This window comes from Schistosoma mansoni, chromosome 5 (genome assembly GCF_000237925.1).
Source record: "Schistosoma mansoni strain Puerto Rico chromosome 5, complete genome".
NCBI lineage: Eukaryota > Metazoa > Platyhelminthes > Trematoda > Strigeidida > Schistosomatidae > Schistosoma > Schistosoma mansoni.
The window spans coordinates 364,513-388,630 of record NC_031499.1 but is presented as its reverse complement, the minus strand read 5'-3'; the positions used below and the strand labels follow the sequence as shown (position 1 = coordinate 388,630).

General features: G+C 38.5%; 1 protein-coding gene across 2 annotated transcripts; it reads right to left on the bottom strand.

Annotated features, from left to right (window-relative positions):
• Positions 1-2,574: 2,574 nt before the first annotated feature.
• Smp_026160.1 (putative growth hormone inducible transmembrane protein) lies at positions 2,575-22,347 on the bottom strand (the record flags this gene model as incomplete). Of its 2 annotated transcripts, XM_018797543.1 has the most annotated exons (6): positions 2,575-2,788; positions 3,841-4,063; positions 6,230-6,479; positions 10,540-10,847; positions 15,300-15,514; positions 22,236-22,347. In XM_018797543.1, the coding sequence occupies 5 exons, from the start codon at positions 15,508-15,510 to the stop codon at positions 2,704-2,706; spliced, it is 1,077 nt and encodes a 358-aa protein (XP_018652575.1). In that variant the 3' UTR covers positions 2,575-2,703. The 2 variants fall into 2 exon arrangements, with proteins under 2 accessions (XP_018652575.1, XP_018652574.1); XM_018797544.1 differs by lacking the exons at positions 2,575-2,788; positions 3,841-4,063; positions 22,236-22,347 and having other exon boundaries at positions 5,807-6,479; positions 15,300-15,510.
• Between the last annotated feature and the right edge of the window lie 1,771 nt (positions 22,348-24,118).

Below are 24,118 nucleotides of genomic sequence, written 5' to 3'. Positions count from 1 at the left end.
GTCCATTGAAATTAATGTGGTCAGCATCCAATGTCGAATACTTACAGAGCTATTGATTTTGGAAATTTTTTGACCGCTTTTATTATCTACCCACTGCTAAAGCCTTCTTTTGTGTCTGAGAATATTTTTTCCACTCTTACTTAATGATCTCGAAACAAAAGCAACAGGTTTCCCATTTCGTTCTATAACTGCACCTAAAAGCAATGGAAATGCTAGATTTCTCAGTCGGTGAATAGTCAGAGGAAAACCTTACCATTTAAAGACTGAAAAATGTCCGTTAGTGTATCCTCACGTCGTTGTTCCAATACAAACTCTACCAAATATCGAGTAGGAGAGTGAAGATAATACTTTTGTAAAGCTAGAGATAAATCAGGAATGAAACTGAAGAGTACTAATCCATAATCTGATTGTTGAGATATTCTTAAATGACGATGAGACTGCCACTTGGATGCATTTACGGTTTAAGTAACTTCAAAAGATGTTCAATGTGTGACTTGGTATTTTCAGGATGGGCTATCACTATCAGTCAGGGGGTTTATTGAATGTGATGTGAAAATAACAAAGTGATAACTCGAATATTAAGAGGCGTTTGTTACATGTATAAGTTAATTAACCATTTAGTGCTCAGCCAATGTTTCTTACTGTTAACAGATACTTGAGTATCTGGGACACAGTAATTTCATTGATGAGTTCAGGTTGTAGTTCCTATGGTCACGTGTTTAGTTGAGCTTGTATTCGACGAACTGGTGTACACAAACATACATCGGATTTTGGTGGAAACTGAGCGAACCACTTCGAAGAACTCAAACATCTAGTAGGCTCAAAACAGCTTTATAAATTGGCGTAAGGAATCAGAGGTATGGTATTCATCAAGACTAAACACCAGCTATGATTCAAAAATGTTTGGTGATCAAAAGGATAAACGGGTTTCTTACACAAATCGTCCATATTCTAATATTCTGCCGGAAAAAGCTATCACCAGGGTAAAAAAAAATGACTTCATTGTGGAGCTTTTGTCGTTCTTTTGGACAAAATGATCAGCAAGTAGTTGAACAGCAAACTATCATTCTCAGATGTGTTGATAACCAGGACAAAACAATGAAAACTGAAGATCAAAACATATCGGGAGTAAACTCATGCAGATCGGGTTTTCAGCGGCAGTAGCGACAATCCACAAAATTACAACACCATCGGCTTACAAACTCTATTTAAAGAAAAACACTGCGTCACCATTACACCATAGGAGAAAGGAAAATATTTAGTGACTATTTCTCAAGAAAAGAGTCTACCCACTTGACTTCCCCAAGAAATATTAACCAGACTTATCAGCAAGGTGGAGGCCAAATGTGGAAATCAACAATTGGATTATTCTACCATATATCAAAAATTAACTGTTTAGACTATTTGCGAAAGGAAAGCCAATCTATCACAAACCAAAGGGAGGAACGACAGTAAAAACTGTGAACATCATCTACAAGATAAACTGTTTCAACTGCAAGGACACCAAATCTTTGTCTACATGAATACCAATAGGTTGTTGACTCTAATGATACGTCTTCAACCACGTCAATGCACAGATACTAATCGGACTGAGGTTATTTTCAGATTTTGGATATAGACAAAACTACTATCAGAGAAAGACTAAAGGCTTGACACCCAGGTCAATCAGCAGTCAATGAACACATCGAAATCGAAAACATTTAACAATCAATTGGAAAAACCATAAACATAGGACTACAAGTCAGATTAAACAGGTAGACAGACAAAATAAATCATATAGAATGACAGGATAAAGACCACCACTAACCAATGGAAACCAAATTCGACAGGATCGGTTGTAAGCCATATGTAGCGATATTCGAATAGCCCACTTGTTCATAAAGGTCGTGCTGCTTTTTTTCAGATGAACAAGAAGAACCTTACAATCAAATCATTCAATTCAAAGAAGGGAAATTCAATTCGTGCCGGCTTGTATGATTCGATTTTTCTTTGGTACTCTCCCGGGGACAAATCACCGGTTGTTAATTCCTATAGCTAAACATAACTTTGTCAACTAACCTACTTTGGCTTTAAGCCTTCTTCCTAAGTGCCACCTACACTATATTTCTATTTTATGAATAACTACTGGAACCAGATTGAAGTCTTACCTCTGATGTGATATACAAGATGAAGGTTTTCTGATTCTGACATCGTCGATGACTCCGAACCAGGGCCTATCAAGTTAGTAAGACGTCTAGACAGACCACCACAACAGTCTGACCAGGGGAATGTATTAAAGAAAAATTTCTTAAAGTTATATTCAGGACTCAGATACTCTGCGACTACTCTGTGATGCCATATACATATCAGTGAAAGTTAAATCAACTCATCTGTTATACTCTCGTGTCGCTAAGTTTACAATGAACATATAAACTATTCTTCCCGTTGAGGATAACATCCCTAACCCAACTACTTAGTCAATCAGTTCTGTAGAGCAAAATGTTTAGTTATTCAGTGTGAAGCATTTTCAATTCAAACTAAGTCTCATTCATTTCACATATAATGCAACTGATATGCAAATCACTAACTTCGACGTTAAAACATGAATGACATTTATTAGGTTTGATGATTTACACAAGCATTCGATAAATCAAATCAATTTCAATGTCATAAAAGATAGAAATGTAGTTGGTTGTCTGGTAGAAATAGGATAGTAGATGAAGTTCATTTCTTACGCTGGCCACCACCAGATAATATTATTGCCATGCGAACAAATATGTTCACAGCATCCAATAAAATTCGAATAGAACTGAAGTAAAGAAAAGAATAAAGATTCACTCACTATTACTATATTGAATATTTCAATAGAGTAAAGTAATCATCGATATAGCAGGTTAACTAAACAAGTGAGTTCCTAACTATCAATAAGGTGTGTGAAAATATAGTGAACTTTTAGGTCTGATATAAATTCGGTAGACAAAATATAAGAATGAATTTTGGTATAATATAAATGACAAGCGAGTTAACATATTGAAAATTTTAATACCTATAATTTAAGCTTATTGAGAAAGTTAAAAGGTGCATTTCAATGACAAATAATACTTAATTATGATAAAACAGAAATAAAAATAAATTTTTCTTTTCGTTATGAAAGAGGAATCAGAGTAAAGTAAAACTGATCATTTCAACTATTCAGTTTATATCGATACATCGAATATATATAGACTGATTAGTTGGTAGTTATGAGGTACATCATTATAAGAACCAAGACAAGTAGAAGGGTTCTTTTGATCAGCCCAAAGCATTATTACACCTGAATTCAAATTTTGCACTTATTTACATGAAATATTCATTCTGTTAAGCTGAGTCTAACAGAAAATCTTCACATTTTTTAATGTAGACTCATATGTGAAATGTATTGTTCAGTTTATTAGGACTTTCTGTATGTCAAATTGGAAATTCATGTGGTATAACTTCAAAACAATGTGTTTGGCTTAAACCTGGCCACTTTTGGATTATTAACTTACATAAAGGACTATAGAACCGGAAGAGAATTTGCTGAAAAGAATATTCTTTGTTTATATACGTCTTTTTGAATAAATTACGTCCCTTTCCAATCCTCTTTCGTAAGTTGAACTATCCTGCTTACCAATATTCAGTAACAAGCAGTCATTCTAATGACATTTGAGAGTACAGAATGTCATGTTTACCAGTTATCGTAATTGCATTTTTTTTAATACTTACAACCGTTACTTTCGATCTCAATGCATTTCTCAAACGTAAACACAGTTCACAGTGTAATGATAACGTTGCATAGTAATATACTGGTAGATAGAGTTCGATTATTGCAAAGTCACTAACTTGTTGATCGGGTCAAATGGTTTTAATGCTTCTGGATTCTGAAATCCTTTGTTGGTTGGTAAAATTGGTGAATAGAAATTTGGAGGTGGATGAGATTCTGCCCGTCTTATTACATGTTGTGTATCGTAAAGTAGGAATCCAGAAAACAGAAGAAGGCCGCCGTAAAGACTGATGGATGCTAAACCAGATCCCAAGCGACTTACAGGGGATAAAAACATAGAACCTTGTAAAAGAAAACAAGTTAGATTATGTTTACTTACAACTTAGATCAAAGACAGTAATTGTACTTTTGGTTAACATTGAAGTTGTTATAACAATTTGAAAAAATAGATTTCAAATGCTTTGAATATATTGTCAACTAACTTAATTTAATAAGTTAACCTACAACCTCATTATAGCCCCATTGTTAATCACACATTTACCATTTAAGAAATCTAGTTTTTCATACTCAATGATGAGTTACTACGCTATAAATTACTCATTAAAGAGTCTTTTTTATGACATAAATAGCTTAGTATTATTCATTGGTATAATTCATTTCAAGGTTTGATTTTGAACAATTAGAATTATTAAAAAAAGTTAAATATGTACATTTTAGGGTCTCTCTCTCATTAATAAGTTATTGATTTTTGGGCGCCTAGTTTTGACATGTGTGACGACATTTATGTAGATTATCCGAGTACTTTTTATCAAAATGGTTTGATTTAGATTAAAAAGGATGCATGATGCTTTTTCCAAGATTTCAATCAGGAAATACTAACGTCATAAATTGTACTTGGTTAGGTCAAACGAACTTTCAAATCTTTGATGCCCATACGAGTCGATCAGCTGATGCAAACTCTGACCGGCACTTAGTAACGGATGTTGAAAGAACGAACGAGAAACGGAGTAAAAACACCATAAACACCACTAGAAGCGATCAACAATGACCACATCTATACATGTAAAATCAACACAATATGAAAAAACTAACAGACGACCTGAAGGAGAACTTCAGTCTCAAACAAACTGAGCAAACCATACTGAACACTGCAACTTAATTTTTCAAACAAGCTAGGGTAACATCACCTAAACACAAATGGAAAAGTAAACTAACCCACCAGGATAAAGAGGAAAACATAAACTAAGAAAAAAGAGGCTTCAGAACGAACTAAAGGCCTTGGAAACGGCAATATCAACCGGAAAAACAAAGAAGATGATCATAAATAAACAATACAACAACCAGCCAACTTGTTTTGACAACAAACTAAGTAAAGAAACGTCCTTCAACCATCTGCAATCTATAATCCAACTAGACGGACTGCTGAACATGCAGTTGACCAAAAAGTCATTAAAGCTCATTATACAGCAATGAAAATCTAACTAGTCTTGAAATCATACAATACTAGTCTACTAAGAGGAAGCTGATGGAATCTACTATAATTCCGACCTTAATCTATGGTCTAGAGACTATAGTATTAAGAAAGAAGGATTGGATGAGACTCGTTATCTTAATACAGCAAGATGGATGATCCTCAGAATAAATAGCCATAAACATCTAGCAGCGGAGGAACTAAAAAGTAAGATTAGTCTCTCAAACGTGACCACAAAAGTCCAGCAGAACCGTCTAGACACCTGGTACACGGATCACAGAAGACCAAACAAATTGAAGTTCACAATTATCGAAAGCACCATAATAAATAAAACCCTACTTAGAAGGGTTCAAAGAATAATTACCAACGACTTGGGCAGAGCACCCAACTAAGATAAAACTAAATAATGAAGGAGAGTACAAACCGAAAATAATTTGCCAAGGAACGCAAATACACGAATGCACAAACAAACTGCAGCCAAATGTACACAATAATGAAAGGGATGAACAGACACTCAAAGAACAACCATCCAACAACTTAGACTTTCACAGATACAGAAGTGCAAAAGTGCTCGATGGCAGACTGTTAAAAGTCATATAAAACTATGGGATGGCTAAATAGTCACATTTGATACTGTCACCTACAGCCTTATCAACCCATAACAACAAACATAAAAACCCTAAAAATCACTAAATCAATAACCACTACTATATAAATAACCGTACACAGGCCGAACAAAATTTTTGCCAACAAAATAAAGGTACAATAAATCATTGTTACGTGATAAGCAAATGCTTGGCAATAACTGGAGAAGTATGACCAAGAAAAACTCAAACAGTTATTGCGCCCTGGTAGTTGTGCCGTGTTTCATGGAGTGTCTTCAAAAAAACCAATAGGCTTCACCAACCTTAATGAATGGAAGGGGTACTTGATTGAAAAATGATCACAGAGTAATTTTAACCGGTATATTTATGACAAATACGTTACTAATCAACATAAAAACACGAAACAGAATTCTATATTGTTGATTAACCTACCAATAGATGACACAAAAACAAGTCCTAAACCAATCGCCAAAGGACCACCCCAGTTGAGGAAACGATCAGATGGTGCTGTCAGTGCAACCAATGACAAGGAACCCACTATACCTCCAGTATACAAGGCAGCTTGAGTAAGAATGGGTCCGCCGACTAAACATATAGGCATCAGGATACAGCCTAAACTCACAGAATATGCAATCCATGCTAAATGCTTAACACTTAGACCCGATTGTGGATATGTTAATGACTAGAAAAAAGAACATACAAGTGAATTCAGATAAAAATATAGAAAATATTATGTCGGAAAAAATATTTCCATTAGGAAGCATGAAACATTTTTTAAAAAGCATTTAATAAAACGAAAGGTTCAAATGTTAATCGATTCTACTTGATTTATGAAATTTCGATCAAAAGAGACTGGTAAAATTACTATCAACGAAACAGATACTAAACATGGTGTAGATTTAGATCAATGATAGCAAATTAATAAGCTCAAGTAAATATAAACTATGTTGTACATGAAAACAATGAAATGTTTTGATGAGCTTTGAAATGGAACTCAAACATACACAGTGGTTAACTGGGATTTTATACAGAAGCTAGCCGGGGAATTCATCCTGATACAAAACTGACTTATAAGTAAAATTGATCGAATAAAAGTCAACACCTAATTTATTATATTCACTAACTCTGAAACATCAAATGACGTTAGAAATGGAGAAAACCATATATACTACAGATTAAGACATGATTTCAATAGTTTAGAAGATACCAAAAAAAACCCGAAGAAATATCATGCGCTATTAGCATCGACAAAATACATGTTATTCACCACCATGAAGAAAAACACTACATGAAATATGATCATCATATGCAACGCTTTAAATCGCCATACCGCATTAGCACAAGATAAAATAATTTAAAGACGAATCCCAGAATAGTAGAAATAGTCGTCATTGTTGTTGTAAAAGCCTTTTAAACAAACAGTCTTTCGCGTTCGCATTTTGGTGCCATGTCCACCCAAGACTACATAGTTACTTCATCGATAGTTAATTTGTATAAAAAAAGTCCATATTACCGGTTACGCAGACAAATTACGAAACTGTATTTTACATACTGGTTTAAAAACCTATTTATGTGATACATAAATAAAGTGGTGATCTTTCCATGATGAAGACCATTCTTAAATAGCAATCCAAGTCAGGAATTTCCTGAGGGGACGACTCGGAATATGGTGCATGACTAAAAAATATTAAAGACAATCAGAATGAAGCGAACTTTTTTTACATACATTAGTCAAGATGCATGGTTTGTAGGGCCAAGATCTGACTCCAATTAGATCATATGAATGATTGTTGTCAAAATACACATCTTGTCTATCCTCGTATGTAATACATGACTTAATCCGCGTTGGTGAATAATGGAATTAAACTAGTCAAATACGAGAATGGATTTTGAATACATATATTTTGCACACACATTGATCTGGACAGGAAATCAGAGGGATGAAGCGAATACAAGAGAGCGAAGAAAAAATGACACGCATACGTAACACGTAGCCCAACCATCTCAGTTGATGAAGATTCACAACCTCATCAATTGATTTACCATCATTCCCCAATACCTTGTGTCTAAGCTCACTATTACTCAACTGGTGACCCGAGCAGATGATGGAAATAATTCTAAGACATTTGTGATCAAATACTAGTAAACTACGAGTATCCTCTACTATTAATGGCCACGTTTCTCAGCCGTAAATTAAGACAGAACGAACTGCTGCGTAGTATATTCGCCCCTTCATTGACAGACATACATCTTGCCTTCGCCATAGGTGACGTAATTTGGCAAAAGTCAAACGAGCAAGAGATTCCCATGGAGCGAAACCAACCTAGAAGACTGGAACTATAATTCGCAGAAAAGGAAAAGTCATTTATGAAGTAAAAATCGGCGAAATGATATGAGTGCGACATGTAAACCAACTACGGCCGACCAGATGAGTAGGAGACTGGAAATGATAGAAAGCCGGATTTACCATTAAACACATTAACTGACTTGAACAATGAAATTAAAAAGGACCCAAACAATAGAAAGTATACAACACATCCAAGGCGGTCGCAGAGCATCAAAGGGAAACCTAATCGAATAAGGATAAATCTTTATGATCTTAATTATCCCTTATGCTTAGATCGACTTATGAATTCAACTATTAAAATTAATGCAATCTCCACAAAACCGCCATTCTGATCACAATAATTAACACAAACTTCATAGTGAAACGACCCTTCATTGCAGTACCGTTTAAACCAATAGTAGTGGTCCTTGTTATAAACCAGTTCATCTACCGTATAATGTATCACTCGTAAAATTACTTATGACAAAGTCGAGTAAAATTGAGGAGTAGACAACCCGAACGAACGCCACTTTTTTCCGAACTACATATAGTTAAATATAAGAGCCCGTTAGAACTTCGTTAACAGCAAATATTATGAAGTTTGCTAACTAACAGGTTATACTATCAGACGCCGACTGTATCATGTTAAACAGATTTGTTCACTTAGTTTAATCTCGTCCAAGAGGTTAAATATCATTGTGAAGTAATTTAAATCAAAGCGGGTTTTGAAATCATATTGTCGTATTGTAGTGAACAAAACACTGGTTGGGGACAATCGAATGTATTTAAGCAAAAATTACAGACTATCTCAGTAAATTCTGATAACCAAACAATGAACAGTCAATTTGCAAATTAACAACCAATTGTTTCAATCTTCTCTGTTTCTTCTCTAATTTCATTGCTCATGCATTTTCCAAACGATTGCGCTTCATTTCAATTCTTTCCTCATCGGTCTTCTGCCAAAATACATTCTATGTCTGACCCACACCATATACTACTTATATGGATATAAGTAGACCACACCACACTCGTCCCCCCTTTAAAGCATTCGTTCATGCGGTGGTTCTGCTCGCCATGCCACTATCTTCTTTCACTGCAGTCTGTGCCAAACTCTCCGTCAGAATGTCGAGTCTACGGCGCGCTGACCTTCATAGCTCCGTCGACCTGCCGGGGCACCAACATCCGCATCCACCCGGCACCTGGGACGTTCAACACCCGTACTCCACCGGCCTGCTGAGCCATCTACATCCGATGTCCGCCCAGCAGCCGCACGTCCCACTGCTCCTCTCCGTCGACAGCACCCGCTACAGCCAACGCCGCCCCGCCAGAACACTCCATCCGACGCCAACTCTCCACACCAGACTGCCCCAACTAGCACCTCAACTCCAGACCCGCAGCGGCGTCCGCAGAACAGCACCCTTCCTCCTCCTGGTTGGCAGCGACACCAAATGTAGTGAACAAAACACTGGTTGGGGACAATCGAATGTATTTAAGCAAAAATTACAGACTATCTCAGTAAATTCTGATAACCAAACAATGAACAGTCAATTTGCAAATTAACAACCAATTGTTTCAATCTTCTCTGTTTCTTCTCTAATTTCATTGCTCATGCATTTTCCAAACGATTGCGCTTCATTTCAATTCTGTTCACTTAGTTTAATCTCGTCCAAGAGGTTAAATATCATTGTGAAGTAATTTAAATCAAAGCGGGTTTTGAAATCATATTGTCGTATATTAGAGAACTAAACTACTGGCTCATCAATCGGTTCGTTATAGTACTTGGTGTAACAGTATGCACGACTAGAATTGTAGCGTCAAATGGATATTTTAAGGTATGAAGCCTGAACCTAGACACTAGTGATACTTAAGACAAGTAATTTTATCTATAACAAACCAAAACACTAAAATATTAATTCCCTAGACAATCTGAAGGAGCTTGAGTCTTTGCTTTATCTTGACATGTGGAAATACCGATAATAGCAAGAGAAAATGAACAAAATGATTAGTAAAAACAACAATACCGTCAGTAATAGCAAACCAAGTACCAGTATGGAATGATACTAAGCTAGAAGTCTACACGAAGATGATGAATGAATGCATTTGGACTAACAACTATTTCGTGCCTTATCACTCAAGGATTCCGCTTATATATTACAATTATCTGATGAACTCTAAGCAAAGATTACACTTTTCGACGTAGCACGAACACACATTCGGAGGCTGAATTTACTGCTGTCTATAAACTAAAACTATTGAATAGAAGTTTTACTTAAGCCTTAAAAACATTGTGGAAATGCTTACCCTGTCAATGTATAGATGATAATGAATTAGACTGTGTATGCTTGAAATTAGTAAATTATTTAGTGAATACAAACTATGGTAGGTTATTCGACAAACTTATCAAAAAGATGATTACCTGACAAATGACTCCTGTAGTTACGCTCAATACCGCCATTCCAATAGGAGCAAGCCACCCACCACTAAGCATCAAACGACACATAGTAGGAGACTGAAACAATGCGATAGTTGAACCAGCTGCAATTGTGGCACTGGCTAGTAAATAACCATACGTTGCTCGAATACGTTGTTTTACGTAATCCGGCCAAGCAACTGAACGATCAAAAGCTGAGAGTGAACCATCTTTACCGGCTAAACCATAAAGACAAAGGCTACCAATACTGATTGCAGCTGCGCCACCCACTAAGGCTCGAGTTTTATTGAGATCTGAAAAAATGAAAACCACGAACTTAAAATCTACAGCAATATACGAAGAAACGACAAACAGGACTTACACCACGGCGGGTTTTTTTTTTATATTAAAGCCTTTTCGTCCCACTTGGTCCAATAAAATGAACGGTTTTAAGAAGGAAGCTACTAGATGTTATTTTTGAAAAGTAATAATAAAAATATTCACTTTTTCGAAAAACTGTGAACTGGCATTAGTTACATGGTCAGCCATTCCTGATAGTATATGAATTAAGATTAATTTGAAATGACTTGCTATAAAAATTGACTGAGAATACTGCTATACTAGTGGTAATCAGTAAATTTGAAGAACATAGAGGAAAAGACACACATGTTGACATTCTAAAATGTTAGACATGAGTAGGGCTAAAAAAATGTTGGTAAGGGCAAACTTTAACTTCGGGTTGAGACATTGTGTAATCGATTAATGACATATACCAGTGTAGGTACACACATAAAGTGTTGTTCCAACAAAATGCCGAAAGTGTGAGAATATCAAACTTTATTAGTTATATCTTGTGGCCAAGTGGATGCCCGGTTAATGTATAACGTGATAAGACTGCCAATCAGAGAGCAGTGAATTATCGACCGGACCAATGATACACAAAAACCGTACGAGCAGTCTAGAGTACTTATCGGTCCTGCTTTCTGCCTAGCCCAGCCAGTTAAACCCAGAACACCAATAACAGCCTCTGCGGTATGGATTGTTATATTTCAAACACACTGAGTTTATATAACAATCAAACTGACCACATTGTACTATAAAATAGAAAATAACATTTGTACATGATTCAGCCAAAAGTGACTGTGAATGTGGGGAACAGTAATTAATAGACTGAGAATAACTCAAGAACAGTGAATCGTATGATCATAATCTATGGGTCAAAATACAGTTTGTTCTCACCTTTAACTTAACCTGGTAATCTAAGCGTATTATTCAGCGCAATGGGTTTTCAAATTGTTTTTTATAATATTTTCTTGAATATGTTTGTCCCTTCTTACTCTCTATTCATCCAGTTGGCCTTTTAACTCTATATATCAATGTTCATAACCAGCATATGCGTGATCAGATCGTTCGAAAAGTATTGCGCTGATATATCACATAGTCCTGATAATCTTCGTCTTCTTGTTACATCAAACAAGGCATTTAAGCCCTCAATGGAAACAGGTGATTTGTTACATAGTTTTCTGTATTTAATCGCAAATTGATTACACCGTAAGATTGAGTGACACCTAATAAGCTGGTATCTCAGTGTTACGAAGGTATTACTCAGAGGGAGATGTAAGTTTAGGTCCTCATTTGCAGAGCATTCAAACTCACTTGGTATTCTGGACAACTGTGAGATCAGGTTTTACTTTTCTAAGTTGGAGTGGCTAAAGACGTAACCGTCCACACCCAGAGTTACAAGACAAATATTTTTCTGTTATCCAGGTCGTTATAGTCGACTTCCTCTGAAGACTCACTTTGAGTTTTTCGGCTTTGGATATACTATCAATAGAGATACTATACAAGCAAAGATCTATAAACTTTACATAAAGCTTCTCTATTGTCAAGAGCTCGTAAAAAATTTGTCATCGCACATTTGAAGTCAGTCGGTCACAACGTAGAATCTGTACTTCTGTACACCGATTCAATTCGACACACCCCATTAGCAAAGAGAGACAAAGTTGTCAGGCCGAATCCCAAAGTAGTACAAGTAGTAACATTATAAGTGGTGATTTAAAAGACTAGGGATGAAAGTTACGACTTAAGAAAAATAAAAGTAAGTGAAATCGAAACACAAAAAACTTACGAGCTATTCAAATGCTCAAAGTTTGGGGGAAAACAAACAATGAATAGACCTGTGCCATAGCAAACGATTTGGAGCCATGCCATTCAAAGCTTAACCATTGGTTACGATAATCACACTAATCCCAACTAGGTAACCTACTCCTAGCAACATGACTCAGTCCAATGTTCAGTGACTTTATGGACTAATGGTGTGTTTTGGTTTGGCTGACCCCAGCTCTATTCCAACATACTCATACGCCACACAACATTGTGCGTCGGGGTGGACGGAGGTTGGGCATATGTAACACATGTTCCAACCACCCCAGTTGATCACAATTTACTACCACACTAATCGATTTGTCATATTTACTCAGTGTAGTGAACGAATACTCAGGTGGGGAAGACCAATTTTTTGTTTAGTGCAAAATTACTGAATGTCTCCATAAATTATGAAAACCACACATAAAATAGATTCATTCCGTATTGTTTGTTTGAATCTTCCCATTGATGTTTAGGACTGCAATTGGTCAGCCTCTTATTGGCATATGTGCGTCCTGTGAGGATTGCCTCGATATTGTCTTGAATCACAAGCAAAGACGAATGGTGGCTAGCAGTGGAGTTCAGGACACGCTTTTCGTCCTATTTGGGACTCGTCAGTCGGATGTACCTGCATCCCAGAGTTGATGTTCATTCCGGGATGCAGGTATATTCGACTGACGAGTTCCAAACAGGACGAAACGCACATCCTCGACTCCGCTACTAGTCACCATCCGTCCTTTCATACATTAAATACCTCATTCACATATCTTCCATCAGCCGTCCTTCACATCCTTTATGATTCATCCAATTCTGTTTTTATTCCAATCCTTTTCTGTTTGACTCTAGAATGTCTTTCAGTTCACTCTTCTCAATCCTCTTTCCAAAGCTATTATAATCCTGATTGACGTTACATACTACTTATACCTGTCAACATAAGTAGTATACACCACACTAGTACGCTGTTCCTGACCCAGGTATTCCTTACTCTGCAGTCCCATAATACACAAACAATGCCTCGAAGACACCCATAATTGGATACTAGTAACTCACGAATATATTGTATTCTTAGTGGGCATGTTACGTATAATGCAAAACTGGGCGAACTGCCGCACAGTAAACTCGTTCTTCGGTTGGTAGAAGGATATTTCGCCTTAATCAGACAGAACTATATCAACAAATAAATCAACTGGTAGAAGATCAACCCTCGAAAAGTCAGACGATAAAAGCATTATCTTTAAAAGCATGTCTATGACAAAGTTACATAAAAATGGAGAAAGCGGAAAACCCTGACAAACACCACTTGAAGTAACCAGTTCCGATGACAGTTCACCATAAGCTCTGAATCAGTGAGTAATGTTCAAGTAGTGAGTTTATTTAATGTTAACAAACCTTTCAATGACAGACATTGCCATAAAACCTGTCGATCAATGAAGTCGAATACTGACTGAAGGTCAATGAACACAACTGTAGTTGGATGTAAGAAAGTATATCTATGTTCCAGAACCTGCTGAAGAGTGAATATTTGGTCCGACATCTATTCACAACTCAGGTTGCTTGTAGAAAGTGGGTAACGAAAGTGTGGCTGAAGACCAGCTGAACTGTTTCCTAAAGTGTTCTGTCCACCAGTTCAGTCTCCTAGATTGAGAGTGAATAATAGTCCTGTCTTTTCTCAAAATAGTTTCACTAATTCCCGAACTCTTAAGGCCCATTTCCTTGATAAGTATGAAAAGTTGTCTAGTGTTATCCGAAAAGGAATCTGGGTTGCTAGTGGTTTCAGTGAACTGAAAGCGTAATTGCCGACACTTATTACGCATGGCCTTCATGTGGGAAGTTAACGGTGTTAGTGCCACACTCTAGTAAGCCTTACCGTTGGAGACGGAAATCTGTGGGATAAGGTGAGGTGTGACGATTTTGGGGTCAACCTTTCTTAATCATTTCCTTTGTTGTGAGAAAGCACAATCGCTGAAGATGCTATCCGTCTAAAGGAAACATTTTACTGCTGTCACAACCCCCTACAGTCAGCAGTAAGACTTCGCTCTCAAGCATTAAGTTGTTGCTTTTAGTCTTACCGTATTTTTAGCCGACCTGCCTGACATGGTGGGACCTAAAAAAACATGTGTTTCATGACATAAAGCTCGGCTGAATCATCACGATAGGCAACCCTGATCACTACATTCAAGTGAAAACAGATAGCTGTCTAAACAGAAACATGTGAAGAGGAGTTTGAATCTACGATCTGGTTGAAATTAGAACGACTCAGAAAAACTACTGCTCCGAAATAATAAACAGAAAACTAACCATTGCTATGTGTATGAAAATCTCGACTATTTGGTTGATTTATTCCCCCATCCGAGCGTTTGCTAAGCGAATGAGTAAAACGAGATCTCCATTAGTTGGACAGAGGTTATCACTACTAAGTTTCATCATAAGCAAATGTTAGATCTCTATTATCATTCATGAAAACATCGCTTAGGTAATATCGAGTGAAAATGACCGTAACATAGAGCGTGCATTTCACTTTACTCGGAACTCGGTAGTTAGATTAGGTTACATAAAGTAGAAACAAAAGGTACCTGCGTGAAGGCTTATAGATTCAGACGCCGGTTAGTTACTTAACTTACTGAGGGAATGTCCAAACTCCGTAGCTCCTGATTTTAAATTGATACGCCCCACACGCCTACGTATAGAACTATTAACTACTGGGAATGTACGAAACAATCGAACAGAATGATGTGATATAGACGGATTAACGAAAGATGTTGAGCTGTGTAGTTGGTTAACCAGTTTTGAGAAATGATGGCTACGACACAACCATGTTGCAGTGGCCAGCATTGTGCTGCAAAAGAAAGAAAAACGAAGCTAAATAGAATCTAAGTTATGCTGATGAAGTTATTAATACTTTCAGTCCAATAGCAGACATTTTTTCGAATGCTTGTTTACACTCCTATAAAACAGGTGTTCAATACATATCAATATCTTTCGAAATGTGAAGCCAAGGTGAACGGACCCACCAAAACGATATCTCATGGTACTGATAACAACTTTGGTGTTAAAATTAGACTTACCAAGAACAATAATAACTGGCTGCTACACCTAATATTACCCGTATCTCTTCAATTACTTTGATGTATGGGGTAACTTTAGCTGCATTCGCTTTTTCTATCGAAATATAATGCTAGGAATGAATTTTACACATAAAATCAGGTAGATCTCCATAAAAACTGCAGGACTATCGTTGCATGAGTTTGAACGGTAGATTTCTATCTTACCAAGTTCATAACTTATTTATTTATTTGAACACAAATATTGGTACAAGGAAGCACCAGATACATATGCGCCACACAAATCTCATTTGATTTGTGAGGACTGTGATACTGCTCAGGTGCCCAAACCGAAACAGGTGGTTTTCTTAAGGGGCCACACCCGGAGCCTTTGACCTAAAGATCTGATCCTCAAGGCAGTGAAGCATCGTGAGGAGATGCAGTCCCATGGTAGTCGGTGACCAACAATTGGTTCATACGCCATTTGTTCCTTCAGGATACTGGAGCCCATGTGCACCATTGGTTTGGAATGAGGGTTTTCCAACTCCTCTAGGTGGACCCTCCGTGTCCACCAACCCGGTTAAAGCGCCGGACATTCGCTTTTCGTCCTCTCACCTTTGTAAACAACACCCCCTCCACGAGAAGTCAGTGAGTAGGACTTTTCTGACAGAGGCTATATACGCGTGGCCGTGTGAGAGCATTTCGAGAGGGAAGAGTGAACTCTCCCCACCCCTGGCCGTCCGTACCAGGCAATTCGGGGTCTAGTTCATAACAGTTAAAGGTTATGACTTGATTTCTGGTTGCAAGCCAAATCCCAGTCCACTGGCTACGTATTGAGTAGCACTGTAGTATCTCTACTCATATCGTGAAAATCATACCACACGAGCGCGTATCTGATGGGCTGAATCAATTATTCGGTTAAGCACAGCAAATAATAAGTCACTTTTGTAAGTGCTAGTGGGATGTATAACAGTCAGAAAAATTGTGACCCCCATTCGAAGAAAGTGAAGTGCATTATCATGTGATCACTTTTCCAGGAATGGCACTGTGATTTTAAATATAGCTGTTTTGAACATTTTAGCTTTTAGTTCACCAACGAGTCTCTTTGTGACATCCTAATCGTAGAAATCAGTGGCCTTGAGGATGATAGCGAGATTCCTAGCTCAGGTGGATGATTCGGTGGATTCGTTACCTGAGCTGCAAGGTCTTGTAGTCAAGCCTTCACTGTTTTTCTGAACAAAAGGATTATTGTCGGTCAACAATAACCAATCAAGATCGAGATGGACAGGACAAGCTGTTAGTCATATGTGGAGAAATTAGAATACTTCACTTCTACCTGAATTTTATTCTGGTATTTGTAACGATGAAAGCTTCACAACCAAACCATCCGGCTCACATTACAAGACTCCACCAACTCAGTGGCGTGAAACTTAGCCAGAAATAACTCATAATAGTAGCTAGTAGCATTCTTGTTGTAGCATACTCATACATTCTCAATGAAAGGATAAATTTCTAGACTGGTAGAGATTTCTTTTCATTGTTTTTCTTAAGAAGACTATAATTTACGATGAATACCGTTTATACTCTTCCTTCATATGTGTTTACAGTATAATTACTCCCGTCTTGTAGAGCACTTTCTAGACCTCTTTATACCAAAATTTATATGCTCTCCAAATAAAATTAGTACGCTCGAAAACAAAAGCCTAACTGATGTTACACATTCGGATTAATTCAATTAAAAATTCACCTAGGTATGGAAAAAAGCGCTAGAAACCTTAATTAGAGTGACTATTTTTGTAGTGATGAAACTGAGAAAATACATAGTTTATTAGAGTCATTAACCATTAAAAGAGCTCTTAACAGTTTTTTCACAGAAAATCTAGTCAAAACAATCAAGCATTAAAAGATGTAGTGTTCATTTATTTTACTTGTTTAAGCAAGCGAACATTGGTACGAAGAGGTACCGAAATAGATTTCCACTACAAGTCATTGGATTTGTGTTCTCAGTCAGTCAGTCAGCTACAACGTAGGACAAGGCACACATATGCATCGGTCAAAGTCGCGATACCTCATTACCACAACAAGATGAACACCGGATTCATAGTAGTTAATTTAATGGTGGCAATATATAAAAGAAGGGTTGTATATAAGGGTATAGTACATGATAAAAGAAAGATATGAAGCAATTTTGATCTCAAGGTTTAAGGGGAGATAAAGAGTGTATACACCTACGCCATTGTGATCGATTCTGAGCAATGTCACACAGTCTCCAACCATTGGTTAGGATAATCTGCATCTACCAACATGGCTCAGACTAGAAGTTAGTGACTTTATAGATTGATGCCACATTTTGGTTCAGTCATCCCTAACTTTCTCTTACCCGTCTCCAAAACTAGTCAACATTGCGCGTCGTGGTAATCGATGTTCAGGCATATGTAACACGTGGCCCAACCATCTCAGTTGATGAAGATTCACAACCTCATCAATTGATTTACCATCATTCCCCAATACCTTGTGTCTAAGCTCACTATTACTCAACTGGTGACCCGAGCAGATGATGGAAATAATTCTAAGACATTTGTGATCAAATACTAGTAAACTACGAGTATCCTCTACTATTAATGGCCACGTTTCTCAGCCGTAAATTAAGACAGAACGAACTGCTGCGTAGTATATTCGTCCCTTAATTGATGGTTGGTGGACACGGAGGGTCCACCTAGAGGAGTTGGAAAACCCTCATTCCAAACCAATGGTGCACATGGGCTCCAGTATCCTGAAGGAACAAATGGCGTATGAACCAATTGTTGGTCACCGACTACCATGGGACTATATCTCCCCACGATGCTCCACTGCCTTGAGGATCAGATCTTTAGGTGAAAGGCTCCGGGTGTGGCCCCTTAAGAAAACCACGTCCTTCCGTTTGGGCACCTGAGCAGTATCACAGTCCTCACAAATCAAATGAGATTTGTGTGGCGCATATGTATCTGGTGCCCCCTTGTACCAATATTTATGTTTAAGTGAGTCCTCAATTGACAGATATCTAGTTTTCGCCATAGGTGACCAATATTTATATGTTTAAATAAATAAACAAATAGGTGACGTAGGTTGGCAAAAACCAAACGAGCTTTGGAATCCGTGCTGAAGTCTCGTCAGACACCAACCCATTAGGGCTGATCAGACATCCAAGTGAACTTGTCGACGCGTTCAACTACTTCACTCCCGATCCTTAGTTCAGATGTTGACACAGGCCAGTCCTGGAGTACCAATTTACATTTAGAGGGGGAGAGACGCATCCCAAACATCCTTGCATTGTTACTCAGTGATATCAAAAGACTGCACTTTATCAGCGTCTTCACCAAACAGGACTATATCATCTACGTACTCTAAGTCGATAAGTGGACCTGCTGGTAGGAGATCAATTGAAAATTTAGTCGACGAGAGTGTTATTTCCATGAGTAGGTCTATAATGAAGTTAAACAAAAATGGAGATAGTGGACAGTCTTGTCGGACATCACTTGAGGTTGTAAAATCATATGACAGTTCGCCATAAGCTCTGACTCGACTGGTAGTGTTCAAATAACTTATAAGCCAAATAAACCCACAGGTCACTGAAGGTATCCATAGTTAGAGCCTTTAAGGTCCTTGTCTCAAACCGACCACCTTACCGAAGACCTATTCACTCATTAGCTAAGTTTGGGGTCCACTGTTATTCTAAACCCTTTATTTCCCGAATGTCGGGTTTGTGGTCAAAGCGCTCGATTTTCATTTAAACCGCCATAGACTCAAACCCTGATGCAGCTATTGTAGGTTGGGCAGCTAAACAGTACTGCTAAACCACATGTCAATAGTGGTTAAAAGTTGGATACATTATCCCACACTTATTAAATGAATGAAATCTCTCTCAAGTTGATTTCCAGCTGCTTTATCTCTTGAAGCTTTTTACTACGGTTTGCGTAAATAGGATTGTCAGTAGAAAACATCATTTCATTTATTTGTGTGAGGGCTGTGATACTGCTCAGGTGCCCAAACCGAAACAGGTGGTTTTCTTAGGGGCCACAACCGGAGCCTTTCACCTAAAGATCTGATCCTCAAGGCAGTGGAGCATCGTGGGGAGATACAGTCCCATGGTAGTCGGTGACCAACAATTGGTACATACGCCATTTGTTCCTTCAGGATACTGGAGCCCATGTGCACCATTGGTTTGGAATGAGGGTTTTCCAACTCCTCTAGGTGAACCCTCCGTGTCCACCAACCCGGTTAAAGCGCCGGACATTCGCTTTTCGTCCTCTCACCTTTGTAAACAACACCCCCTCCACGAGAAGTCAGTGAGTAGGACTTTTCTGACAGAGGCTATATACGTGTGGCCGTGTGAGAGCATTTTGAGAGGGGGAGCGGAATCTCTCTACTCTTGGCCGTACCAGGGCATCCAGGGGCAAAGTGTCTACCGCCTCCGGGTGGGCGGGTACGGTATGTGCTTTGCACCCTCCAAGTGCAAAGTACTCCTACAAGACTGGCAGGATTCTAAACCTGTACTCACCCTAGATGGTGAGCAGATTGAAGTAGTTAAGAAGTTCGTGTATCTAGGTAGCTACATAAGTGCTGGTGGTGGCGTGAGTGATGAGATCGATGCACGTATAGTGAAAGCCAGAGCGGCTTATGCCGATCTGGGCCATCTTTGACCTCTCCGAGTTGAGGATGTTAGACGACTTTGTCTTTGATCATCGTTGTCTCTGAAGGATTGCTGACATCCAGTGGCAACAACATGTTAGTAATGCAAAGGTTCGGTATCGAGTGTTCGGGAGCAGAGACGATAATTCAATTGGTGTCACCATCTTGATACACCAACTCCGGTGGCTTGGACATGTTCTACGGATGTCGTCCCAGAGAATTCCACGTCGTGCATTATTTGCCGACTCTGGGACTGGTTGGAAAAAGCGGAGAGGTGGTCAGTGTATGACATGGTGCCGTGGTATGAAAGAAAGCTGCAAAGGGCTAGCTTCGGTTGGTCCTTCACGACTCTCTGGATAGGGTCCGAGAGATGGTGCAACACATTGGCTAGAGACGTTATCAGATATGGCTCAGAATAGAAGCTAGTGGCGAGTCTGCTTTAACCTTCTTTTACTTTCTTCATAAAGAGTGGTTATAACTTACTTAACTGAAAGAGTCTTCTGGTTGTACATTTCAGTTCCACCCCCATCATTACTCTTCTTTTTTTTCTCATCCTATTTTTTCTTTTATATATGCGCATCTTCCTCATTTCTCTTCCCATTCTCATTGTTTTGTGTGGCGCATATGTATCTGGTGCCTCTTGTACTAATATGTATGTGTTTAAATAAATAAATAAACTACGGTTTGCATCTTAATAAATCTGTAATCCACACCAATATCTAGCACTACTTGTAGTAAATGTCGCTACTTGAACCGAAAAACATGTGCCAGGTTTCCTACGTTTTCTGTTTATCTGAAACTGTCTGAATGCGCGACAACCTTATATTGAACCTCTCCAACAATAGCTGATCGCAATGTGGTATATTTGAGTCCATCGTTGAGTCACTTAGAGTCGCGTGTCAGACGATGTTTTGCCTGATGACTGAGGTTGCTGTTCGCTGGAAAGAGATAGTTATCTAAGTATATATGTGGCAGAGGAATCAGGCCAACCAACGTAGTGTGTAAAATATTTGCCCGAAATACTTCGACGTCTCTTTGGAGCTCGTGGAGAGAAAACCGGGCTGGTTTCAGACCTGAGCGTAGACGTATAGACCAAATGTTCACTCGTCAGCAGGTTCTGGAACATAGACATATTTCCTTATATCCAACTACAGTTGTGCTCATTGACCTTCAGTCAGTATTCGACTTCATTGATCGACAGGTTTTACGGCAATGTCTGTCATTGAAAGGTTTACCAATAAAGTATGTTAACATTAAATAAACTCATTACTTGAACATTACTCACTGATTCAGAGCTTATGGTGAACTGTTATCGGAACTGGTTACTTCAAGTGATGTACGTCAAGGTCAAGTAACTGCTAGTTTTAATGGGGGAGTAAACCAACCAAAAAGTCGAAATTTCATATGTTCACTGCTTCCCAGACGCGATTAACCGCGAGACCTTAGATCCGTAATATCGTTCTGTGAGTCCGAATCGTTAACAGGTTCGACCATCACTCCAAGATAGATGTTACGATCAGATTATTAGTAGCTTCTTAGGGCGAAAAACGTCTGCACCCTAAGACCAACTGACATCTAGCACAATGGCGGTTATTTCATCAGAAGAGGCTGGAGATTATGAGACATATTGCTAGTGAAATAGCAAAGCCAGACAGTAAAACACATAGGACGGCTTATTTTAGTCTAGTTGGCACAAGATTGTATGTGTCTAACCCGGTATCAAATGTAGCATAAGTTAACATACAAGCCGCGATTTATTACCACCTGATTTAATATACACCGCTGGTGGTCATTTAACACTACAGAATAGTGTATAACTAATTTATTACAAAACGACTCGAAACTTACCGCGGGATGACGCAATTTAGGAGAAAATACCGCAATAACGTTACCAACCAAAAAACCCGGAACTAAGAATGATCTAGAGAACAGTTTGGGCAACCTTCACATATCCAATATCCAATATCTTTGTCACAAACTTGTACGGGCATTTTAATTTCTTTGAGCCGACCTCTTGATGTTTCGGTATGGTGTCAAGTATTCGCCAATGTCCTATATATGGTGGTCTTACCACTCGACTACACTAATTATCGTCAGTGTGGTAGTTATTGGTGGATTTGTATATCTTGTAGTTCAGTGAGCGCGTTTGTCTCAGGACAGTAGGTTTGTGTATGCAAGCACCTATCGATCATTTTACCAGGTAAGAGGTTGATTGGTTGCAGTATGAAATAATAAAGTGATAATTCGAGTGTTAAGAGAGGACGATTGTTTTGAGAATAAATAATTCATTCGATAAGTTGTTAATGTGTAAGAAGATGGAATTGAAAGAATAGGAGGAAGATGAAGATGTTACCAATAGAGGAAGGAAGTATTTACTGATACGCAGTAATGATAACAGTAATAAATTATCGGACATATATCAGATACAGACAAACTAAGAATCAGATGATAATCCATGGGTGGGTACATGTTTGTCAAGTCTCTTGACGCTATCCACTGATGTGGCTGCTAGAGCATTCTGAATGAAAGCAACTCCTGATGAGGAAAAGTGAGAGTGTCCCCGGGTATTCGTTCTTTGAAGTGCGACATTACGGCGGTTGTCTTGAGGAGCGTGGAGATGGCGTTCTGGTAATATGCTCGTTTTGGAGCGGCTAAGTGTACTTAATATGTTGTATACTGTTATCAGATGACCTCTTATTCTCCTGTGTCTCAACGAAAATAATCTCAATCTTTGGAGTCTGTCCTCGTAAGACTTATCTTTTAGTTTTATCTCTCCCTTATTTTCCCATCCCTGCACTTGGTATAAGAGATTTATAACTTTTTGAAAAAGGGTCGCGACAGCATTGTGGACATCGAATTGGGAGCGTGAGCGCGCTTCAAACAGAGTTAGGAACAACTCTGAGGTGGTTGTGCCACTTTTTAGTCGCATAAAGTGGAGAGTTGTGTTTGTCTTGACTTCTTCCTCCACAGTGTTTGGGCTGAGGTCTCAGCGCTCCTTGGTTACAATCCCGAAATCATGCTCTGAGGAGACAATGTGGAGTAGATTTCCATGGAGAGTGTAATTGCTTTGCATCAAACGAGGCGGTTTGTTCATGACATGACATTTTGAAAGGCTAAATTTTAACCCATTGTCTACCATCCATCTCTCCATTGCTGTAAAATCCTTTTGAGGCTCAGACGAATCATTTTCGCCATATATTGACCTCCGGATTTCCCCATCGCCCGAATAGATCAGTGCCTCCGAGCTAACTTTATCTAGCACGTCATTAGCGATGATCAGGTACAGGAGTGAACCCAAGATTGTTCGTTGTGAAACTCTTTATTTTGGGACCCTCCAACCCGTGTACATTCTATTTACCATATTACGAAACATCCTGTTCTCCAGATAGTTCCGGAGCCAAGATAAAAGTGAATGAGTGAAACCCATCTTTGCAGTCCTTCTTATGAGAAACACGTACGGCACTGTGTTGAACACTTCTACGGATAGGGGAATATTACATGGACCGACATGTTTTGGTCTCAGCTGGTCATCCATGATATGAAGAGATTTTCACACGGGACTTGTCTTTCCTAAAGCCGTATTAGGCTTCGTATCTCAATAGGTGCACATATCCCCTAATTTGTGGGCTTTTTCCTATTAATGGATCTGTGAAGACATTTGAGGTTAGCTTGCATCTCGGCTCCTAGCTTGACTTCAAAACGTCGCCTATTTCGTCGTGCTTTGGCGTCGC